This window comes from Penicillium psychrosexuale (assembly GCF_028828465.1).
Source record: "Penicillium psychrosexuale strain IBT 29551 chromosome Unknown utg000003l, whole genome shotgun sequence".
NCBI classification, from domain to species: Eukaryota; Fungi; Ascomycota; class Eurotiomycetes; order Eurotiales; family Aspergillaceae; genus Penicillium; species Penicillium psychrosexuale.
Genome location: NW_026643188.1, coordinates 4400978 through 4421824, shown reverse-complemented (window position 1 = coordinate 4421824; position 20847 = coordinate 4400978). Strand labels below are relative to the sequence as shown.

General features: G+C 50.1%; 9 protein-coding genes across 9 annotated transcripts; 4 read left to right on the top strand and 5 right to left on the bottom strand.

Annotated features, from left to right (window-relative positions):
* Positions 1–606: 606 nt before the first annotated feature.
* On the top strand, positions 607–2310 carry N7518_005524 (putative amino acid permease; the record flags this gene model as incomplete). Its single annotated transcript, XM_057186451.1, has 2 exons — positions 607–2130; positions 2194–2310. The coding sequence occupies 2 exons, from the start codon at positions 607–609 to the stop codon at positions 2308–2310; spliced, it is 1641 nt and encodes a 546-aa protein (XP_057043221.1).
* A 120-nt stretch (positions 2311–2430) lies between these two features.
* N7518_005523 (homocysteine S-methyltransferase family protein) lies at positions 2431–3528 on the bottom strand (the record flags this gene model as incomplete). The annotated part of the gene is made up of 2 exons (XM_057186450.1): positions 2431–2571; positions 2632–3528. The coding sequence occupies 2 exons, from the start codon at positions 3526–3528 to the stop codon at positions 2431–2433; spliced, it is 1038 nt and encodes a 345-aa protein (XP_057043220.1).
* A 431-nt stretch (positions 3529–3959) lies between these two features.
* N7518_005522 (glycosyltransferase family 69 protein) lies at positions 3960–6415 on the bottom strand (the record flags this gene model as incomplete). Its single annotated transcript, XM_057186449.1, has 5 exons — positions 3960–4375; positions 4430–4655; positions 4722–5209; positions 5260–5421; positions 5767–6415. 5 exons carry the CDS (start codon positions 6413–6415, stop codon positions 3960–3962), a joined length of 1941 nt encoding a protein of 646 aa, XP_057043219.1.
* A 475-nt stretch (positions 6416–6890) lies between these two features.
* Positions 6891–7499, bottom strand: N7518_005521 (uncharacterized protein; the record flags this gene model as incomplete). Its single annotated transcript, XM_057186448.1, has 1 exon — positions 6891–7499. The coding sequence occupies one exon, from the start codon at positions 7497–7499 to the stop codon at positions 6891–6893; it is 609 nt and encodes a 202-aa protein (XP_057043218.1).
* A 1122-nt stretch (positions 7500–8621) lies between these two features.
* N7518_005520 (uncharacterized protein) lies at positions 8622–9249 on the bottom strand (the record flags this gene model as incomplete). Its single annotated transcript, XM_057186447.1, has 2 exons — positions 8622–9119; positions 9190–9249. The coding sequence occupies 2 exons, from the start codon at positions 9247–9249 to the stop codon at positions 8622–8624; spliced, it is 558 nt and encodes a 185-aa protein (XP_057043217.1).
* A 1020-nt stretch (positions 9250–10269) lies between these two features.
* On the top strand, positions 10270–11515 carry N7518_005519 (SDR family oxidoreductase; the record flags this gene model as incomplete). The annotated part of the gene is made up of 6 exons (XM_057186446.1): positions 10270–10324; positions 10380–10638; positions 10698–10861; positions 10923–11122; positions 11186–11336; positions 11394–11515. 6 exons carry the CDS (start codon positions 10270–10272, stop codon positions 11513–11515), a joined length of 951 nt encoding a protein of 316 aa, XP_057043216.1.
* A 1116-nt stretch (positions 11516–12631) lies between these two features.
* N7518_005518 (uncharacterized protein) lies at positions 12632–12960 on the top strand (the record flags this gene model as incomplete). Its single annotated transcript, XM_057186445.1, has 2 exons — positions 12632–12642; positions 12687–12960. The coding sequence occupies 2 exons, from the start codon at positions 12632–12634 to the stop codon at positions 12958–12960; spliced, it is 285 nt and encodes a 94-aa protein (XP_057043215.1).
* A 947-nt stretch (positions 12961–13907) lies between these two features.
* N7518_005517 (uncharacterized protein) lies at positions 13908–14159 on the bottom strand (the record flags this gene model as incomplete). Its single annotated transcript, XM_057186444.1, has 2 exons — positions 13908–13958; positions 14031–14159. 2 exons carry the CDS (start codon positions 14157–14159, stop codon positions 13908–13910), a joined length of 180 nt encoding a protein of 59 aa, XP_057043214.1.
* Positions 14160–15399: 1240 nt separating this feature from the next.
* N7518_005516 (uncharacterized protein) lies at positions 15400–18804 on the top strand (the record flags this gene model as incomplete). The annotated part of the gene is made up of 1 exon (XM_057186443.1): positions 15400–18804. The coding sequence occupies one exon, from the start codon at positions 15400–15402 to the stop codon at positions 18802–18804; it is 3405 nt and encodes a 1134-aa protein (XP_057043213.1).
* Between the last annotated feature and the right edge of the window lie 2043 nt (positions 18805–20847).

Below are 20847 nucleotides of genomic sequence, written 5' to 3'. Positions count from 1 at the left end.
CGAGGAGAAGAACGGCTATGTGGCCTCGGAAATTGGTATCAGTTACTCCGTACTTCGCTCCGCAGTGACTATCTGGAGGCCTAACACCGAGATACCTCAAGATATTGATGACTAAGGCTGAATAACAAGGTTGCCTCATATCCCAGGCGCAAAGCTTACATTCTCGGGGATCTATCCGGCGAAGCACGTGGTTTCCAGATGCATCCATTTTTCACGGGACCTTGGGGGCAAAAATACCTGATTCACTCGCCACAATGCTCCCACGATGCCGGCCTATGCCACCAAGCTTTGCGATACCGAACCACCAAATCAATGCCATGATTTGCCTTCAATTGCGATTATGGCAAAACGAAGAAAAAGTTAGTCAACCGCTTATAAAAGTGGGGAGAGGCCGAACTCCGAGCGACGCAGTCCAATGAGTCTCCCCACTGTGGAGAACAATTTGGCGTCAATAGAAGTCCCGATGTCGTGCTTGGACCGAGACTGAATAATAAGTCGGAAAAAAAAGCTGTCTCCCATCTAAGCATTTCGGTCACTCCTCAGGTCTCCGGGGTAAGATCTACTAAGGCAGACCTAGCCTAGATGATCGGCACTACACACGACAACATGGAGAAGTCCGGCTACGACAACGAGAACGTCCAGTCGGCGCCCGGCGCAGATTTTGAAGACTACGATGTCAATCCCAAGGCCGAGTTTGAGCTCAATGTCGGTGGTCGTGCGCCCCTGCAGCGACGCCTGCGCAATTACCAGGTTACCATGATTGGGTTCTGCGGTGGTATCGGCACAGGTTTATTCGTGGGAACTGGTGCGGCCTACGCCAAAGCTGGCCCGGCCGGTTTGCTGCTCGCCTATATTATTGTGGGAGGAGTGTTGTGGTGTGTGATGCAAAGTATCGCCGAACTCGCGACGCTTTTCCCGACTGCTGGATCCTTCCCTCACTGGGCGACTCGATTCATCGACCCGGCTGTTGGTTTCTCCCTCGCTATTTCATACGGATACTGTTACACAATCGCCATCGCCTCAGAAGTCTCCGCGGCCGCCGTTATTGTTTCATATTGGACGGATCTCACGCCTGCCGTGGTGATCAGTGTTGGATTGGTACTCATTTTGGCTATCAATTTGATGAGTGTGCGATTCTATGGTGAAACCGAAGTCTTTGGAGGTGCCGTCAAGGTCCTCTGTTTCCTTGGCTTGGTTGTTGTCTCCATTGTCATTACTGCAGGGGGTGCTCCCGAAGGCGGCGCCATTGGATTCCGCTACTGGCATCACCCTGGCCCGTGGACAGACTACAACGGTATCACCGGTCCGACAGGTCACTTCCTGGGCTTCCTGTCTTCATTGGTCAACGCCTCGTTCAGCTTCATTGGCGTCGAGACCGTCGTCATCACCGCATCCGAATCGGTTGATCCCCACCGTGCCATCCCCAAGGCCGCCCGCCGTGTCACTTACCGCATTGGTATCTTCTACATTCTCGGAGCACTTCTCATCGGCATGATCGTGGATCCAAGAGCCCAAGGCCTTGTCTCTGGCACTGGAAACGCGAACAGCTCGCCTTTCGTCATTGCCATCACCAACGCCGGCATCAAGGCTCTGCCCTCTATCGTGAATGCATGCATTCTCATCGCCGCGTGGTCCGCCGGTAACTCATACTGCTGGGTCGGATCTCGCATGATCGTCGCTATGACTACAGACAAGCAACTGCCCCAGATCTTCGCGCGCGTGAACAAGTCTGGCGTGCCATACTATGCCGTTCTTGCCGCATGGCTCTTTGGTCCGCTGGCGTACCTGAGTCTCGGCACCGGTGGTGCAGCACAGGCTTTCACCTGGCTTTTGAACCTGAGCACCATTGCCGGTTTGATTGCTTGGGCAACCCTTTGCTTGTGCTATATCCGTTTCTTTGCTGCGATGAAGAAACAAGGTGTGAGCCGAGACACACTCCCATGGCAAGCACCTTTGCAACCTTATGCCGCGTGGGTGGGCTTCATCGGTTCCATCATCATCACTTTGGTTGCAGGTTTCCCCGTCTTCTTGAAGGGCAACTGGAATACGTCGAACTTTATTGCGTCGTACATCGGTATCCCTATCTTCATTTTCCCCATCATTTGCTGGAAGATCTGGCGTCGCACCAAGGTTAGTTCACCCCTCTTATTCTTTCTGTTTCTTTATGAAGAGTTGCTAACATGTTGAATGTAGTTTGAGCGTGCCGCCAGTATCGACCTATGGTCGGGCCGTCTTGTAGATGGGGAGATCACGCATGTTGAAAACCCCAATCGCAATGCGTTGACGAAGTTTACCGATTGGCTCTTTTAAATGACTTGTATAATGTATAAATATCCCCATATAGAGCCGGCAATTCAACCTGCCCGATTTATAATGTCTTATTCTATTCAGCTTTCATTCCAAACTTCATTCGTAACGTGATCAGAATCCCTATTGAGTCTTGAATTGCTCTCCAAGTTTCTTGATATCGTGGTGAGAAGCTTTGCAACACCCACCCACAAGGAACGAATTGAAATAGCCCTTTTCGTAGGCTTCATTGACCACCTGGGCCAACTGCACCTCCCAAGATCGCTAAATTCACGTCAGCAAAATCCACAATCTTCCCACCCGACTCCCGAGAGTAGTACTCACGTCAGCACTCACACTATCACGCAATCCATCAGGTCTCTCCCAAACCTGCGTCGTAGTATTGTACACCTCCCCATTCGTCCCATCAGGATACAAAACCAAACTCGGCACAGCAGACACCTGCCCCTCCGCAACACACTCCGCAACAGCGCGCCCAAACAAATCAACAGTCCCAGCCAGCTTATGCATCTTAGTACAATTAATCCCAATCCCCCAAGGAACAGCCCCACCATCCAAAGGCGCAATCGCAGTGCGCACAACCTGCTCCACCGAGCTCCCATCCGGCAAGAGATCATCCTCGCGCGGGAAAACACAAGCAATCCAAAACGGCACGTCAAAAGCAGAATCGCGAATCGCCCTCCTCACAGCGCGAATCTCATCAAGCCGCGGCAACGTCTCAAACGCAACATACCGCACGCGCGACACAAGCTCCCCCTCCGCCTCAGCAAACATCCGCAGCCGATCCAAGTGCCACAAATACAACGACTCCTCGGAGTCATGCGCGGCGTCGTAGGCACCGCTATACTCCTGCCCGGGGATCATGCAGGCGCCGTAAGGGCCAAGGCTGAGCGCGACGCTGGCGCTCTCGCGCACCTTCGCTTGCTCGGCGATGTCCACGGCTTTCCGTAGGAAGGGCCCTACGGCGCTGCGGGGGATCCCGTCTGGGAATTCGGCGGTTTTGGTCCGCGCAAATCCTTCAGTGGAGACTTGGTAGGTTGCTGTTAGGAGAACGTCTACTCCAGCAATGCCGAAGTCGCTTTGGCATGCTTGTAGCGTTGCTGGGTCGCTCACTAGCAGGTGTGAGGCCCAGAGTGGGGTTGTTGTCGAGTCGAATTTGATGTTGTATAGATCGCCTAGGGAGGTGCCAAGGCCTCCGTCTAGGATTTGGATTGTTGCCATTATGTGTTATTGGGGCTTTGGGTGGTTTATGGAGGGTAAGTGGGGGTTTTGCTTTTGATACAGTCCTAGGCGGCTCGGGGTTACATAATCGCTCGTTTTTGCGCCGGCCTCGGGGGTGTAAAATATCAATTGGGAAAAGACGGGAATTGAAGATTAGGCTAAAGTCGAATGCATTAGATGCTGAAGCTTGTGTTTTCCTTATGGTGTACAAGATATATGGAGTGCGCTTGAATATCAGTAGTCGATCTATATGCATCGTAGATCAGGCTGTTGCAGAACTTAATCTCTAAACTGGGTTTTCTTATTTTTTCCCCGAAGTATATATTCTGCGAGGTAAAGATATTAAGTATATTATAAGCGCCTGGGCATAATACTAGTACTGCAACATGAGACTAAATGATATATACAAGCGATGTGCCACCGGCTCTGCTTTACACATGGGCCCACCCGTATCGATGCAGAATTTGCATCTCATTGATGATGCAAATGTCCCCACGTTCTTCATTCCTAGTACTCAAGGCTCTCCAGGCGTTTAACCGCCTTCGAACTACTTCTTCTTTCAGCCATGAAGTGACACCCAGGCGCCGTAGTCGATTGACCCACAACCCTTGTAGAATCGCTTTCGCAGAGAGCCAGTTCATCACCGGATGAATAGCTGTATATGCGGCGCCACTATACCCAACCCTCACTAAAGGGTTCACATAAACACCCATTTCCACTGATAGCGGGTTGTCTGTGTGGATGAGACAGCATTCAGAGCCTTCAAGATGATAGCTCGCCAGTGAATCGGGGATACCTCGGAAGCGAAGTGGGGGGCTGTCGATGAATGGACTTGCGGGCATCGCCACTAGATATATGTATGTTAGCTGATGCAACGCTCCTAGAGTGGAGGTCCACATACCCATGCCATTCCAACAACTCGTCACAGGAACAGGAGACAAATTTTTCATTGCGTGTCGCGATACCGCAGAGCTAAAATAGGGCCATGTCTGCATGATGGGTTCATGGCCCTCGCTATCCCGGAGAGCAAATGTGTCATAATAATTCGGGGGCTTAGAGAAATCCAATGAGCAGGCAGCGCCGTATTCGCCGTTTTTAGTATATAGAAGTTCGAGAACGTCGTTCGGCTGATCAAAAAAGAGAGCCTTCATTAGAATACACATTCCACAGAAGATAGGATGATTAAAACGAACCGTGAATACAACATCATTCAGAAACAGGATTTTATCAAATGTGATACCCTGCCGTGCGAGATCATGCAGAGGCAGCAAGCTCAAGTTCCGTATCCGCGCTAGATACGGCACTCGTCTGAGTTTTTTCTTCCCATCGGGAGTGCGAATCCAGCCTTCACCCCTCGCGGGTGCGGCTAGTTCATCTTCATGTGTCACAGGCGACAAAGTGATATTCCGTGGTACCCGCATCCGCTCGAGTTCCCAATCTAGTTCCCTCAATGCGCCTTTCGTGTTATCATAGCTCCCGCTTTCGTAGATGCTGATGAATACATTTTCCGGACCAAGCTTCATGACCAGCTGTGTGAGTGCCTTGATCCAGTGACTGCGTAATACGAGCTCATTGTTCCAATTGATGCTTGCGATATATATTCGTTCTTGCTTTTGCGGCCGGTGTCGGGGGATAGCGTGATCTGCTTCATGAATTCGGTGCTGAATCAGATGTATCTCGACTAGATTCCATATTGCGAAGATTATGAGCAGAGCTCGGGCGATTCGGTACCGGAGGACTCGTCGGGAGGCGGACAAAATCGGCATGGAAAGTGAGGGAGTTGGAGGATTGGTGTCGGTTCCGGTGTGCGCGATCTAATCTTCTTGACATACTTGACTGGAGATGTGGAAGGAACCCTTGATCGAGGATATGAGACATTGCTGGGAGAGAGAGCTAGGCAATCAAGGGATATTCCCAAGGTCCAAAATCAACATGAGAATGTATACTTCCGAAAGCAGAAATTACCAACGACGATCATTAACAGAAGGAGTAGAAATCGGTGATCGGCGATAGACGAATTATGACAGCCATATTTGAATCTACACTATAGTTGGTCGCACGTGGAAGTAAGCCGGTTGTTTCTGTACTGATATATTAAGACAAAAACAATGCTAAAATTAATAATTAATAGAGATGAACCCCATGATATCCAGGAACCTCAACCCAAGAAATGTAAAATAGCCGTCGCGGCAATCGCAATGCCAGCTATTCTCCTGAATCCCGAATGACACCGATTACCCGACCCTGTCTGAGTCGCCTCGGGACTCGATACTGTCGTGCTAACTCCACCCTCAATCCACGGCTGCCCAGGTAGCGAATCCGAGCTCTTGCCGATCTCCGTCGCGCTAAGAAGCTTGTTTTCCAGCAGATCGCAGTCGATCCCATCGTCACTCTTGGGTATACTGTTGGTGACAGAGATCGGCAGGTCAAAGACAGTATAATAATCGGTCCCATTCCAGCGGAAAGATTGGTGCATAGAGATATTGTATGCCCCGCGCGCCGAGTCCTTTGAGCCAGAGCCGTCTCCCACGAGGCATTCGGGCCAAATCCAATTCACATGTTTGACTGTGGATGAGGGCTCCAGGTCCAAAACGGGACCGACATAGCTTGTGTTAGACGCGGGCTTTGTGCCGTTGGAGATGGTAAAGTTGTGCGACTCGGATGTTAAAAAGAGTGTGATGTTGTGGAAGCGGGTCGATGAGTCGGGTTGAGTTGATGCCGGCCATGGTAATTGGCCATTGCCAGACACGTCGATTGCGACTTGCAGGTTGTCTAAGAAATTAATTAGGAGTTGGTAGATTTTGGCGGATTGACTTGCCTCCTCCGAGGGGCGTGTTGGGTTGTGGCGCATCGACGATTGCCAGGCCTGGCGTGTAGATTTGGCCATTGACGATGGTGAAGTTGACCATGATTCTCAAGCTTATAGATTTGATCTGAATTTATTTTCTATTTCACAGTAACACAACCTGCACTGCCATGTCCTTTTTATTCTTTTTGCGCCAAGGGGCTCATTTCCGACGACTCCGCCATTGTCCTTAGCGTATTGGGATTAATTTTATTTCTTCAGATCATTGGTCTGGCTATGACCCTTAAGCCCTGATGTAGTTCTAGGTCCCTGGATATTCTTTCTAATCGATATTAATCATAGCTAGTCAGACAATAGGGGTACATGGCATAATTACGGAGTATGTAACTAGTGATCACTTCAAATATATTTGTAGATGATTTGTGACTGTCCAATGATATAACATCCTCACGGCACACACGGGAGCTAGTGTATCGTGACAATCCTCGGCGAATCGATCGAGGGACGATTCGGGATAGAAGGAATGCTGGGGGAAGCATCAACGTCGGGGCTAAGGTCATTGGTCTCCACTTGCTGGGGAGCAATAGTGGGGGTAGGTAGTAGCTGGTGCTTCTTGCACCACTACCATTTCGTCGCCCACCTCTGCCTGCAACATCCCAGCAAGTTCTTGTCCCGTGGCTTCAGTACTGATATCCACAGTCTCCACCTGCTGGGGAGCGATGGTGGCGGTGGTAGCTGGTGCTTCTTGCACCACTACATTATGGTCGCCCACCTGCGACTCATCTGCCTGCAACATGCCGGCAAGTTCTTGTCCCGTGGCCGTATCCATATGTGACCCAGCCCGTGATGATTGTTGACTATTCAATGATCTAGCATCGTCCCGGCGCAAGCGGAAGTTAGCGTGTCGCGGTCCCCGGCGAATCGATCGAGGGACGATTCGGGGACAGAGAGCGGGAATACTAGGAGAATCATGAATGTCGGGGCTAAGGTCATCACATTCGCGATCCTCAAGGGGGAGCGATCTCAGGCCACGTTCTTTTCCCTTATCGAGTTGCTGCGGGTGGGGGTCGAATGCCTGCCCATGGGAGCCTGGTTCCTGGCTTTCTGGTCCTTCGCCAGCTTTTCCTTGCAGTCTTGGAGGGCCTTTTTCTTTTACCCTCCGCATCCAGGTCAATAGATACCTGACAAACTGGGGTTTGCCACGTTCAGTCGTGGAAGGCAAAAACTGGAAGATGGAAGATGGAGGGTGGAAGAAGAAAGGTGGAAGGTGGAAGGGAAGAAGTGACTATTTATACCCATGTATGTTAGTAGAGCACGAGGGGTAAGTAAGAAGGATATGCGTTCACAGACGGCACGAGTATATAGCACCAGTTGGCGAAGATGTTGCAGAGACGGAGGGGGTTAAGAGAGAAGAGAAGAGAAAGAAGAAAGGGAGAAGACGGTATTTATAGCTATACCTAGTACGTAATTAGAAAAAGTAGAGTTGATATTAGTGCTCTTTAGCTATAATCTATCTCGCTGCGTTATGCTCCTATAACAATATGACCCTAATAGACCCCTCCTAAGTACTACGTATATATCAATGTGAGAACGGCTCCTCACCATGCCCTCACTCTGCTTTCACTCTGTTTGCTTTATGTTCTGTGCTTATTTCTTCTTCCTATCTCCTATATTTTTGGACATGTTATCTGCGTGCCCTACAGTCAAATATTACTGTTATTTATCGTTTACTTTCGACTTACCTACTATGGCTATAAATGTTTAGTTATCTAGGGATTTAGGTACTATTAAGAAAGGGAGGATAAGGATGATTTGCATGTGACCATCTACTTGAGATCGTAATACTTGTTTGTCTATATGGAGTGATTGTCTTGACATTCACTTATGCCGATCTGCATTTTATATTGTTGTATAAAAAAATTGTAATGTCAATTTCCATATCAGCCTCTCCCTCACTTTGAACTTCCCACGAATATTAGTCAAGTTGAGGCACATATGAGAGATGATAGGCTTTAGCTTGGGTGGTCGGATTAGCGATTCTGTAGATATGGCTCAGATACGCCGGGTTCAAGTTCAGAAGATACTCCATTCCTAGCGGTTCCCATCGATGTACAGAAAATATACGCAAGAGAAAAGAGGGGCAGAACGAAAGGTATCAGGCGTAAAACATATTAGACGTGATCAAAGAAACAGTAGCGAAAAGGGTTTGCTAGAAAATAGATATGGAACCACAACTAGTGTTCACCATGAGGAAAGGCCATCGTGGCCAGAAGAAAGAGAAGAAAAATCATCTCTTGTCCCCCCAAAGACCAACAATGCCGATCGAAAGTGCAATACCAGACAACCATGTGCGCGCTTGGTTGAGCCGGCGCTCCCGGTCCATCTCGCGCTGAACGGTTTCGCCGTTCACGTCGTCCTCGGCCTCAACCACAACAAGGTCTTCATCCTTGCTTGTATTTGAGTCCCGGATCAGAGAAAAGTGGGAAACATCGCGGATCACAGCTGACACCCAGTTCTTGAAGCCGAGGTGACGGTGGAACCAGAAATCAACACCGTGGGCACCGATTGTAGAGAATGCACACATCCAGATCATATATGGGTGTCGGCGGCGTGGAGATGAGAGGCACCATGCGAAACAGAAACAGGTATTGGTCAAGAAGGAGAGCCGGAGGGCATATCGGCGGGTTAGGCGCTTCACTTCGTTCAGAGAGCGGGCGGCAGTTGTCGCTGTTGGAAGGAGCTGCAGAGCTGGGATTGTAATGGCTGATGTGGAGTAAGAGAGGCCCTGTAGATTCGAAACATGTTGTTAGTCTTTGTATATCGTATTTATGATGCGATAGATGAGGTTGACGTACGGTAAGAAGACCGAGGGAGACAGTGCCAACAAACTTGCTAACGCTGATGGGGCATGCCATAATGCAGAATACAAAGACAATTGCTTGGCTCAGAGCTGTATTTGGCAAATATAACAGAATCTGAAATGAATCGAGTCGATGATTCACGTCAACAATGCAAATAAGAGGTGGCTCTTTTTCGGTGACGTCGCGGTCCGCCTACGCGACAGCCAATCAGCGAACGGTTGTTCTTCATCGCAATGAGGGCAATCAATATGTTGTTACTACAGTAAAATTAGTGAAGATATAAGTCTTGTCTAGAGTTTACTTTCTTTTGTATACGATTCTATCTAGGCAGTCGTATATTAGACGTAGATCGACGTCTACACCTACATAAGCTAACCTCTGCCACTTGGAACTCCTTCTAGTATACTTCGGAAATAAATTATATACTGGATACTGTCAATTAATTATCATAACTGTTTATTTTGCTGTAGTACAGGCATAAATGGTAAGCCGACCAACGGTGAAACAATTGGTTCACTAGGGTATACCATGCTCATGTATCTCGGATGCAGCCGGACAGTAGAGGACAAAGTATATAATCAATGAGGTGATAAGAAGAATATCGAAGACGGGGGAATACTCACCAACTATGCAATCAATCGTCACGTTCATCATTCATCCACTACGTCAACTTCATCTCTATACCAAAGTGTGATGCGGAAAGATGGAGGCTGAATCTTATATCATCATGGCACGTGGTTGCTGACTAATAATGCAATGCACGGAAATGTGCCATTTCTGTCTATGAAGCGCCCTTGAATCTCTAGAGGATGAGGCAGACAAGATATGTACACGGAATGTGAACTAAATATGTATTCTCAGCATACAGCTCATCAAGCAAGGTGTCAACTGCTTCGGTTTAAACAATAATTCTTGTAGAGCTTTGTATTTTTGTATCACTAATCTTTTATGCATAAAACTGTGAAGCCGAGGTAACTGTGGGGAAACGGGTATCACCAAATCACCTCCTGAACATCCCCCAACTCCCCCACAATCTTTAAACTAATTTATCCAGGGACATACATAGTAACAAGAATGCCGCTGCCCAAGACGGAATATTTGAGTGATTCCTGGAAGGATGGGATCTTCGGTAGGCTCTCCGAATCCATCGCTACCGCACAACCCACACTAACTCCCTTACCCAGCAAACAAAGTCGTCTTCTGCACAGGTGGCGCCGGCACTATCTGCAGTGCCCAAGTCCGGGCCTTAGTACACCTCGGTGCCAACGCCTGCATCATTGGCCGCAATGTAGAGAAGACCGAGCGCGTCGCTAAGGACATTGCGACAGCCCGACCCGGTGCCAAGGTGATTGGGATTGGTTCCGTGGACGTGCGCAAGTTCGAGGATTTGCAGAAAGCAGTTGATCGCTGTGTCAAGGAGCTTGGAGGCATTGATTTTGTCATGTACGTTGATATATCAACTTGACCGTGTCTTCGATTCTCATACTGATGGTGTCTGACAGTGCTGGAGCCGCGGGTAACTTCCTCGCCTCCATCGAGCAACTCTCGGTCAATGCTTTCAAGTCAGTCATGGATATTGATGTCTTGGGCTCTTACAATACCCTCAAGGCAACTCTTCCGTATCTAAGGGAGTCGGCAACCAAGCACAGAATGGATACAAAGACTCGTGAGTGCACTGTCCGGTGAATCCCACCATATGTTAACCATTGGCACTGACAACCCCCTAGTTCAACCATCACCGATTGGAACTGGCGGAAGAATTATCTTCGTCAGTGCTACTATTCACTACCGGGGTATGCCTTTCCAGACGCATGTATCCGTTGCCAAGGCCGGTATCGATGCGTTGTCGCACAGTGTTGCCATCGAATATGGTCCTCGGGGAATGACGTCGAACATCATTGCGCCGGGCCCTATTGCACAGACAGAGGTTAGTATAAGTCTCAACAGTGTCATTCCTGTGTCCAAAATTGATTGACTTACCATTCACTAGGGCTTGGAACGTCTGCTGCCATCAGATGCCCTGGAGGCCTACACCAAGGCCCAGCCACTCGGCCGCTTTGGTCATGTCCGCGACATTGCTGATGCCACCGTGTATCTCTTTTCAGACACTGGTAGCTATGTCACTGGTCAAACACTTGTTGGTGAGTTGTCAGATAACAAAAGAACATTATGAATGTTGCGAACTGACACATAAACAGTCGATGGTGCAAACTGGCGCATGTCTGCAGGCGGTGCTTCCGGTGGGAGTCTGTCTTATCCGGACTTCTTGCTCTCCGGGGATGATGTACCCAACGTGACTGGCAAGAAGTCTAAGCTTTGAGCGAATGAAACAATGTATGAGATTGCACCGGGGCTCTTCAGACCTTTGTATTTCGGATAAAACCCCTACGTATAACCACACTGGATCTGGTAGATAGAGATTATGTTCATTTATGATATTTCTAATGCTGTTAACTTCACTAAATCAACGCAATTTACTATTATCGCATGCTAACCAATAGTATCTTACTTTCCTACCGATATCAAGCTGAAGTCGATTAGGCCCGCGTTTAACCAAAGGTCTACCTATCCAAATATGGTTAGCTATATTCCATTCAAACTAGTAGTAGTAGTAGCACGTACCTACTTGTCTTCTTTTCCGATTATGGCAGATCTGAGGGTCTGTAGACTGACATACCCAGTATGAATCTCTAGCGAGCCGGTTGATCTCAGTTTTTATAGCGGCCGAAACGACGTCAGATTTCGCACAAGGCTCAGTTAATACCAACGATATGGCAGAGGAAGATTTTATATGCCTAGATATAAGAGACCTGGCGGTATGAGGGCGACGTAAGGACGAACTGAGCTTAGATGATTGTCTTCGGTGGCCTGGCGAGGGTAGCGGTGGCATTACCTCACGCTCGGGACCTAAAGTTCACGCTCATCTGTTGACGATGAACTCACATCAACTAGGCGTACTCACATCTTGAAGCTATTTCTATCGTACACCCACGTCACGTCATTGATTACACGGCTAACGGCAATCTGAGTCAGAAATCAGATAAAATGGTCCTCAACCCCAACAAACAAACCCACTACCCGTGATCCTCTCAGCCTGATTGTACATACCTGTTCGAGGTCATGTGACCTCTCCGCAACAACTATTTAGTCCCAGCACCTAGATAGTTTCCTTTTCCTCTCCACGCAATTCAGGAGATTTTCCAGAAAACTTACGTTTCATCCGCCATCTCGCACAGTACCGCAGTCGATTCCCGCATTGCAGCGAGCTTTTCCACCCGAGGCAAGTCGCTTCATTTGAGTAACAGTATCATATTCGCTAATTAGCCTAGGGCCAAGCTAATTACACTCTGTCAGGGCTTACGAGCGAAGACTCAGTTGCAATAATGCGACAAGCATTGTCTTCAGACCCGGTCGTGTTTGACGACAGTCACCAAGCATGGGCGAACAGTAAGGGAACGACCCTTCTGGAAACGCTTAAGACTCTGTCACAGGCTGTCCAAGATCTCCAGAAAAAGGCCGACGCCCAAGCGAAGGACATTCAAGAGCCTCGAGAACACACAGAAAGACCTCAAAGAGGCCCAAAAATCCCTCATAAAATATGAGCGGATGTTCGATGCACATACAATTGAGGTGCGGTCAATCGTGCTCGACAAATGGGCTGGGAAGCCTATCAGCAATACCAGAAGGTCTCAGCAGAACGCTGCTGCTCACGGTGGTAGTATCCTTGCCGACTATGATGTGGTCCTCCGGGAGGTTGACCAGTAGCATCAACACGCGTTCATATATACTTGTTTTCATGTTCCGATTTCTCAGGCCGGTGGATTGTGTCGGAGTATGCAGATCAGTATACCGGAGCATACCGGAGGATCTATTAATCCTAGCAATATATTGCAGTGGGGAAAGTCAGAATCCCTAGTTTAGTGGCCCTATCCTTCAGGTAGAGAAAAGCGAGAGCCCGGTTGCTAAGTCGAGTTCCAGAGAGCAGGTAGTCTAGTCGGTTCATCACCCCGGAAATGAGAAGCAAGTTGCGAGATGTTTCTGCATTAGGAGATCGTATACTATGATGTGATCTATGTGGTCCCTATGCTTGCCAGCTGACCGTCCTGGATGGTTGGTGTTGTTGTGTGTGTCGTTCTCGTCTTGCCTGCATGGCCAGGCTGCCCATCGTGCATTTCCCTCTTCAATATATTGTTTATTTCAGTTTATATAATCATGGCTCTATATATAAATTGTCAAGGAAGCAAATACAGAAATATCCGTAGCAAGATATGTCAGTCACTGTAGGAGAAACATGCTCTAGATAATAAGTAGCCCTCGTTCCACATGCAGTTAGACCCAGATCCAGGACAAAGCTCGTGGTATATGAGTCGGATGATAGTCGACATTGACTTCTTTGCAGCCCGTGTCTTTATCAATGAGCCCCGGTCACCTTGCTTGGATGAGCGCCAACCCATAGAGTAGACAAATCACTCCATTAGTTGGAGATAGCGATCGATATTTAGTGTTGAGAATGAGTCTTGTTCATTTGAATCGTTTTTTTCTCTCTTTTTATTATCGCAGCAGAGATCATTCATCATTTGTAGAAACCTTCCAAAGCTCCCGGACCCTCCTCATCTGAATGATCCGCTACCAAAGAGGATTGAAACGATTAAGGGCGAGTCAACAGGTTGTACCTCGTTCCGTGGCGGGTGAGACAACTTGCCGCATATTTGCTATAAGAGCTGGTGATGGTCTGAAGGATCCTCGATTTTTCGATAGGGAATCTAATGTAAACATAGTGTTAGTATCCTTTGAAATATTTCAAGTAATCTCAGCGAAAGAGACACGACACGTACCTTGACCCTATAATCCACCACACCAACGGTAAAAGCACCGAATCGTGGTGGTTTGACTGTCTTGGAAAGATCACTTGGTATGATTGCAAAGTCCCACTGCACGGCTAAGGTCTCGCTTGGAAGTGTCATCTGAAAAGTGTCTGTACCTTAGCTTGATCTACTGTCGCAAGTTTCTGCCGAACTCGAATGTCAAGGCCATTGGGTATTGTTGGCGATGTAGACTGAGTCTAATGGTTGTCTCTCTGTTTTGACGCAACGTAAAATGCTAGCGACGTCTTGTTGATTGGTTGCTGGATGTGCCTGGTTTTGCTTGTGACGGGCCCGGCCCGTACCCGTACCCGTACCGTGCGCTTATTCGGGGTCTTTGTGGGACCGAGGTGACGACCTCACGAGCGGCCCTGGGGGAAATGATCTTCCAGTCAGCAGTGATTTCCGGTGTAGGAGGGCTTGAAACTCAACATTTTCGTATCATAGAGTAGTAGAAAACCACCAAAGCATGCAGATCGACTCTTGATAATGAGTGATCATTCCGGATGATAGAACAACAGGGACAAGACCGGTCTTTCGATCAAGAGCCATGGTGGCAGTACTTCCAACGATGATTTGATTATAGACCACAATTGGCACAGAGTAGGCAATACATTCATCAAACCACGGAAGATCAATCTATTTGGCAAGCCAAGTGCACTGACCTTCGGCAAGTCGACCACATTCAGCCGCAACTACATGGAGCGTCTACATGTATCAATATCTAGGCAGAGCTAATTCTAGGAAATGTACAGTTGAATAGACATAGATTCAGAAGTTTGATTAATGTATTATATTGTTGAACGAGACGTCCTATTCCTAGAAAAAGACCATTCAAGGCACCAAGGAGACACCCCATTGTTCTCTTTATTGAGCATGTCATAATAGCCATTGTTGAAGAAGTACCCTGTCATTGACAAACAATGAGGGAGCCTGTTGATTGGTCCAGGGAGGCAAGACCTAGTCATTGAGTCAGGCCATTGACCAATGGGGAGCCTGGGCCTCAAGAGTCACGTCGTTTGTCGAGGGCTATATCTTCTGCCCTTCCCACAAAACTTCTCTTTCTTTCTTCCCCTCTCCCTTTCTTCCACATCGTACTCGGTTTTCATATTCGTCTTCATCTGCAAAGACCAAACAGTTTGTGAATCCTCGTACTTCTTCTGGTTAGTCCCAACCACTCTTCCAAGTGACCTATCTGCCGTTTCTGACACTTGATCCCATAGTATTTGAGAAAGAGACTCTCACCCAAATTCTGCCCCATTTCATCCCCTTTTCTGTGGGTACAGTTGCCTTCACAAGCAACCTTTTCCAGCTTCTCTTCTAACATCTTTCAAAGCTCGCAATGGCAAACCAACAGAAACGGACCTGCCGTCGCCGTGACAGCGTCACTGGGTCCCAAATGACGGGTGCCCCCACCCCCGCCATCCCTCTGATCGCCTCGGCCAACCCCTCCCGCAATGGATCCATTGGCGCGCAGGTGGTACCTGGCCCGGTGTCAATTGCCACCCTTTCCCCCACAGCCATGTACCGTCCTTCCCGCAATGGACCCATTGGCGCGGAGGTGGTGCCTGGTCCTTCGTCGGCCACACCTTCACCAATCTACCGTCCCTCATCCACCTACCGCCCCTCCTACTTTCCCCAGAGTCCTCCGCACAGGACCTCCCCTCTGGTGGGCCCCGACACAGCCCTTCAATCCCCCCCCGGTATCCGACCACCTCAGAAACAGCCTGAAGCCAGCGCGCTGGAAGTACTGACTGATGCTGAAGCGACAATCTTTCGCCAGGAGAACGCACTGAACGACGCCAGGTCCCAGGCGTCGGCTTTGCGATCCAAAATGGCGACTGACCGTAACACCACCAAGCTTCTTGATCATGAGCAGATGCAAGCCATGATCGACCAGGCAAACTCCAACAGAACCTCGCAAATCGATTGCCAATTCCAGGTCCTTGAGGACGACCTGGAGCAGGTATCTGTTGACCTGGAGCATGCGGAGGGCAAGAAAAAGGCCCTCCAAGATTGCAAGAAGAAGCTGGCGAGGGACCAGGCAGACTTGCATGACCTTCGCCAGGTGGTTGGGGCGGCTGGCCGAAACCTGCAACGACAGGCACGCCTTGCGGGTGCGGAGGACCGACTGAAAGGCCTCCTTGACAATGCGGATAGAATGCTTGCCGCGAGTATGCAAAGCACAAGGGCAAGCCAGGTCCAGACTCGGAAGGCAACTAGCGCCGAGTCCTCGGCTAGCCCTGTGGGTATTGCGCGCCGCCACGTCGTGGAAAGCCAGGAACCAGGCTCCCACGGGCAGGCATTCGACCCCCACCCGCAGCAACTCGACAAGGGAAAAGAACGTGGCCCGAGATCGCTCCCCCTTGAGGATCGCGAATATGATGACCTTAGCCCCGACGTCCTTGATTCTCCTAGTATTCCCTCTCTCCGTCCGCGAATCGTCCCTCGATCGATTCGCCAGGGACCGCGACACGCTAACTTCCGCTCGCGCCGGGAAGATACTAGATCATTGATAAGTCAAAAACCATCACGGGCTGGGTCACATATGGATACGGCCACGGGACAAGAACTTGCCGGCATGTTGCAGGCAGATGAGTCGCAGGTGGGCGACCATAATGTAGTGGTGCAAGAAGCACCAGCTACCACCGCCACCATCGCTCCCCAGCAGGTGGAGACCGTGGATATCAGTACCGATACTACGGGACAAGAACTTGCTGGGATGTTGCAGGCCGAGGTGTGCGACGAAATGGTAGTGGTGCAAGAAGCACCAGCTACCACCGCCACCCTCGCTCCCCAGCAGGTGGAGACCGTGAATATCAGTACCGATGCCACGGGACAAGAACTTGCTGGGATGTTGCAGGCCGAGGTGTGCGACGAAATGGTAGTGGTGCAAGAAGCACCAGCTACAACCTTGACTATCGCTCCTCAGCAAGTGGAGACTAACGACATGATGGAACTCGACGACGAGCTGTTTTATTCCGAAGTCGCAAAGTTGAACGACGAGTCCTTTGACGGTCACATGGAATGGGATAAGGAGCAGACGCATGTGATCACACTGTACAACAAAGATGACCTGGCGGCTCCGAGCCAGTCATCTGGTGGTCATGCTGCTATCGCTCCCCCGTCTCTCCCATTGACGCGATCACTTAATCGCGTCATCGCGCAGGCCGTGGCAGCCATCCCTCTCAAGCCTGGTCTGCCAAGGGTCCGCGACCGCTTCCGCGTCTTCAAACGACGCGACCGTCTCGTCGGGAGTGGCCGCCCTCGCGTACATCGGAGGGTTGACTATCTCTCTGTACGAAGAGTACTCAAACGGACAGCTGATATCTTTGGGTCCAGCGAGGACGGACAGCCAGCCCGGAAGAAACAAAAGTTGACGCATACAGCCGCGAATGTGCCAGAGATGAGTGTGCCAGCTGTTTCGCAGCCAGCTCAATCTGTGCATGTCCAGACAGAGGAGGTGCCCACCCAGGCAGTTATGAGTGTGCCAGCTGTTTCGCAGCCAACTCAGACCACCTTGGAGTCCACCGAGTCTGTTGAGGCCGAGCAGGTGTCTACACAGGCAGTAATGAGTGAGCCAGCTGTTTCTCAGCCAACTCAGACTGTTCTGGAGTACACCCAGACTGTCTCAACCGAGCAGGTGCCCACCGAGACAGCTATGAGTGTGCCAGCTGTTTCGCAGCCGACTCAAGTTGTCCTGGAGGCCACCGAGCAGGTTCCTATCGATGCAATCTTGGGTGAGCCCGCTGTTTCTCAGCCGACTCAAGTTGAATCGCAGGAAGATGAGACGCTCGAGACCGTGCAGGTGCCTACCGAGGCAGTCATGAGTGAGCCAGCTGTTTCCCAGCCGACTCAAGCTGCCTTGGAGTCCACTGTGCCTGAGTCCAGTGTACGTGAGTCCACTACGCTCGAGTCATCCGTGTTCACTTTGTCCGGTGAAGTTGTGGGTGCGCCTGCTCCTAGTGAGCCAGCCCCAACTGAGTCAGTCCAAACTGAGCCATCGTCAGTCGAGGAAATTCCGAGTGTGCCTGCTGCTACTAAGCCGACTCGGAATGAATCAGATCTGACTTGGCAGACAGAGGATGAACTTGTTGTTCCGAGCCCGCGGACAGTTACTCGCTCGCACCTAGATGCGTTGCTTGAGGCGCGCGCGGCAAGGACTCAAGCTCGTCCTAGCATTATGTCGTCTCCTGAGGGGTTGCAGGTCACAGCAACCTCTCGAGTTATCTCCACCTCTTCCCTGGTCGCCAGTCCCGAAGACGCTTCGGTAAAGAATGCCGTTGCAACAGGGACAGATTCCCGTGCGGGGGTTTCGAAAGGCACCAAGAGGGTCGAGGACGCCGAAAACCCAAATTGCAGCGCTCGACAGAATGCAGGAGAACAGCGGGAGGAAATGGGCGGAGCAGCGCCTTCTGGTCTTCAAATGCCAGGAGCTTGGCCTTCCGACCCACCCGCCGTCACTGTGTCTGACGAGTCAGACATGCATGAAGGGTCGGCTTTGCTGAGGGGGTTGTGGACAGGAACTCGTCGGCTCTCCTTTGGTGTATTTGCTATGGTGATGGTGATTCTGCTGTCGTTCCCCCTGTGGGCAGGTCACCTTGGACACCTAGTCTACGCCTTGGAGGGTCCTGAACAGTTCCTGGAGGAACTGCGTTGGGAGCACGGATATGACGTTCCAATCTTCGATCGGATTATCTATGTTCTCCTTCGTTGTTTTGCCGGAGATCGGACGTTGTTCGGTTAACGGAAAGTGGTGCGGTGCGCATCCCATCAAGGGGAGGGACGAATGAGCCACCTCTTGATGAATAATACTACCACAGCAAGGCAGTAAGCTGGCAAGTCCGATGATTGCCGCTTCAACTGCAGAAGTACAACGAAAGCGACCCGAGGGGAGGGACGAATGAGCCACCTCTTGGGACCGCAAAACGACAATGCAGCAAGCTGGCAAGTCCGATGATTGCCACTTCACCTGCAGAAGTACAACGACGGCGGCTCGAGGGGAGGGACGAATGGGCCACCTCTTGAGTACGCAGAAACGACAAAGCAGTAAGCTGGCAAGTCCGATGATTGCCGCTTCACCTGCACAGTTACAGCGACAGGTGTCTGTTACCAAAGACACCGAAACAAGAAGCCATTGTTTGAGTACCCTTGTTTCTCTCACCCGGGAGGGTGATGGATGATTATTATTGTCGATGCCCATGGCATTTTGTCAGGGTACCTGTTCTGAGTTGTGTTCGATTTTTTTTGTTCGCCCACCCTTCGTGGTGGTGTATGATTGTTTGTGTCGGTTGTCGAAAGACAACACGATTCGTTTGTTGTTCACCCTTCGGGGCGATGTATGATTTTTTTGTCGTCGAAAGACGTCTTGTTCGAGTACGATGTCTGGGCCCTTGAGTATATATTATATTCGGGTATATATTATTTCGCCTACCCAGGAAACTGGGTAGAAGATGTGCGATTGGCGTCGTTTTGCCTGCACATGGGAACGATTTGTGACGCCACAAATTAGGACCACGGCCTGCGTGTTCAGCGGGCTGACCATGCCACCTTCAGCAACAGCCAGCTCCTGGGAGCGGAGGACAGTACATAATCTCCCAGGGGCTGGCAATATGGCACAAAAAATGCCGCCTATATGGTCGGCCTGCTGAACACGCCGCGGCAACATTAGCCAGCCTCTTGGAGATGACCATTATATCTCCCGGGGGCTGGCAATATGGCATACGTTATGCCATTTCCATATTCGGCAGGCTGACCATGCCACTTTGCAACAACACGCCAGCTCCTAGGAGGGAGACTTTATATGATCTCCTAGGCGCTGGCGGCATGGTCGGCCTGCCGAATACACTTATTCACCACAAGACGCCAGCCCCTAGGAGATCTGACCATTATTATCTCCTAGGGGCTGGCGGCATAGCATATATTATGCTATCTCTATGTTCGGTAGGCTGGCCATGCCGCCTCGCAACAACACGCCAGCTCCTGGGAGACAGTATATGATCTCCTAGGGGCTGGCAGCATGGTCAGCCTGCTGAATCTCATTCACCAATAAGACACCAGCCCCTAGGAGATCTGACCATTATCATCTCTTAGGGGCTGGCAACATGGCATACGTTATGCCATCTCCATGTTCGGCAGGCTGACCATGCCAATTTGCAACAACACGCCAACTCCTAGGAGGGGGACAGTATATGATTTCCTAGGGGTTGGCAGCATGGTCGGCCTGCTGAACACGCAAATTCACTCACAATAAGCCAGCTCCTAGGAATGGGGACCATTATTATCTCCTAGGGGCTGGTATTATCGCTGCTCGCAGCACGCTTCTTTAACATTGGCACAGAAGCTGCCACCCACGTGTTCGGCAGGTTGGCCATACCACTTCGCAACAACACGCCAGCTCCTAGGAGAGAGACGTTATATGATCTCCTGGGGGCTGGCGGTATGGTTGGCCTGCTGAACACGCAAATTTACCACAAGACACCAGCCCCTAGGAGATCTGACCATTATCATCTCTTAGGGGCTGGCAATATGGCATACGTTATGCCATCTCCATGTTCGGCAGGCTAACCATACCACTTCGCAACAACACGCCAGCTCCTAGGAATAGGGATTATACGATCTCCTAGGAGCTGGCCGTATGGTCGGCCTGCTGAACATGCCAATTCACCTATAAGATGCCAGCTCCTAGGATGGGGACATTATATGATTTCCTAGGAGCTGGTTGCCTGGTCAGCCTGCTGAACACGCCAATTCACTCACAACACGCCAGCTCCTAGGAAATCACTTTATC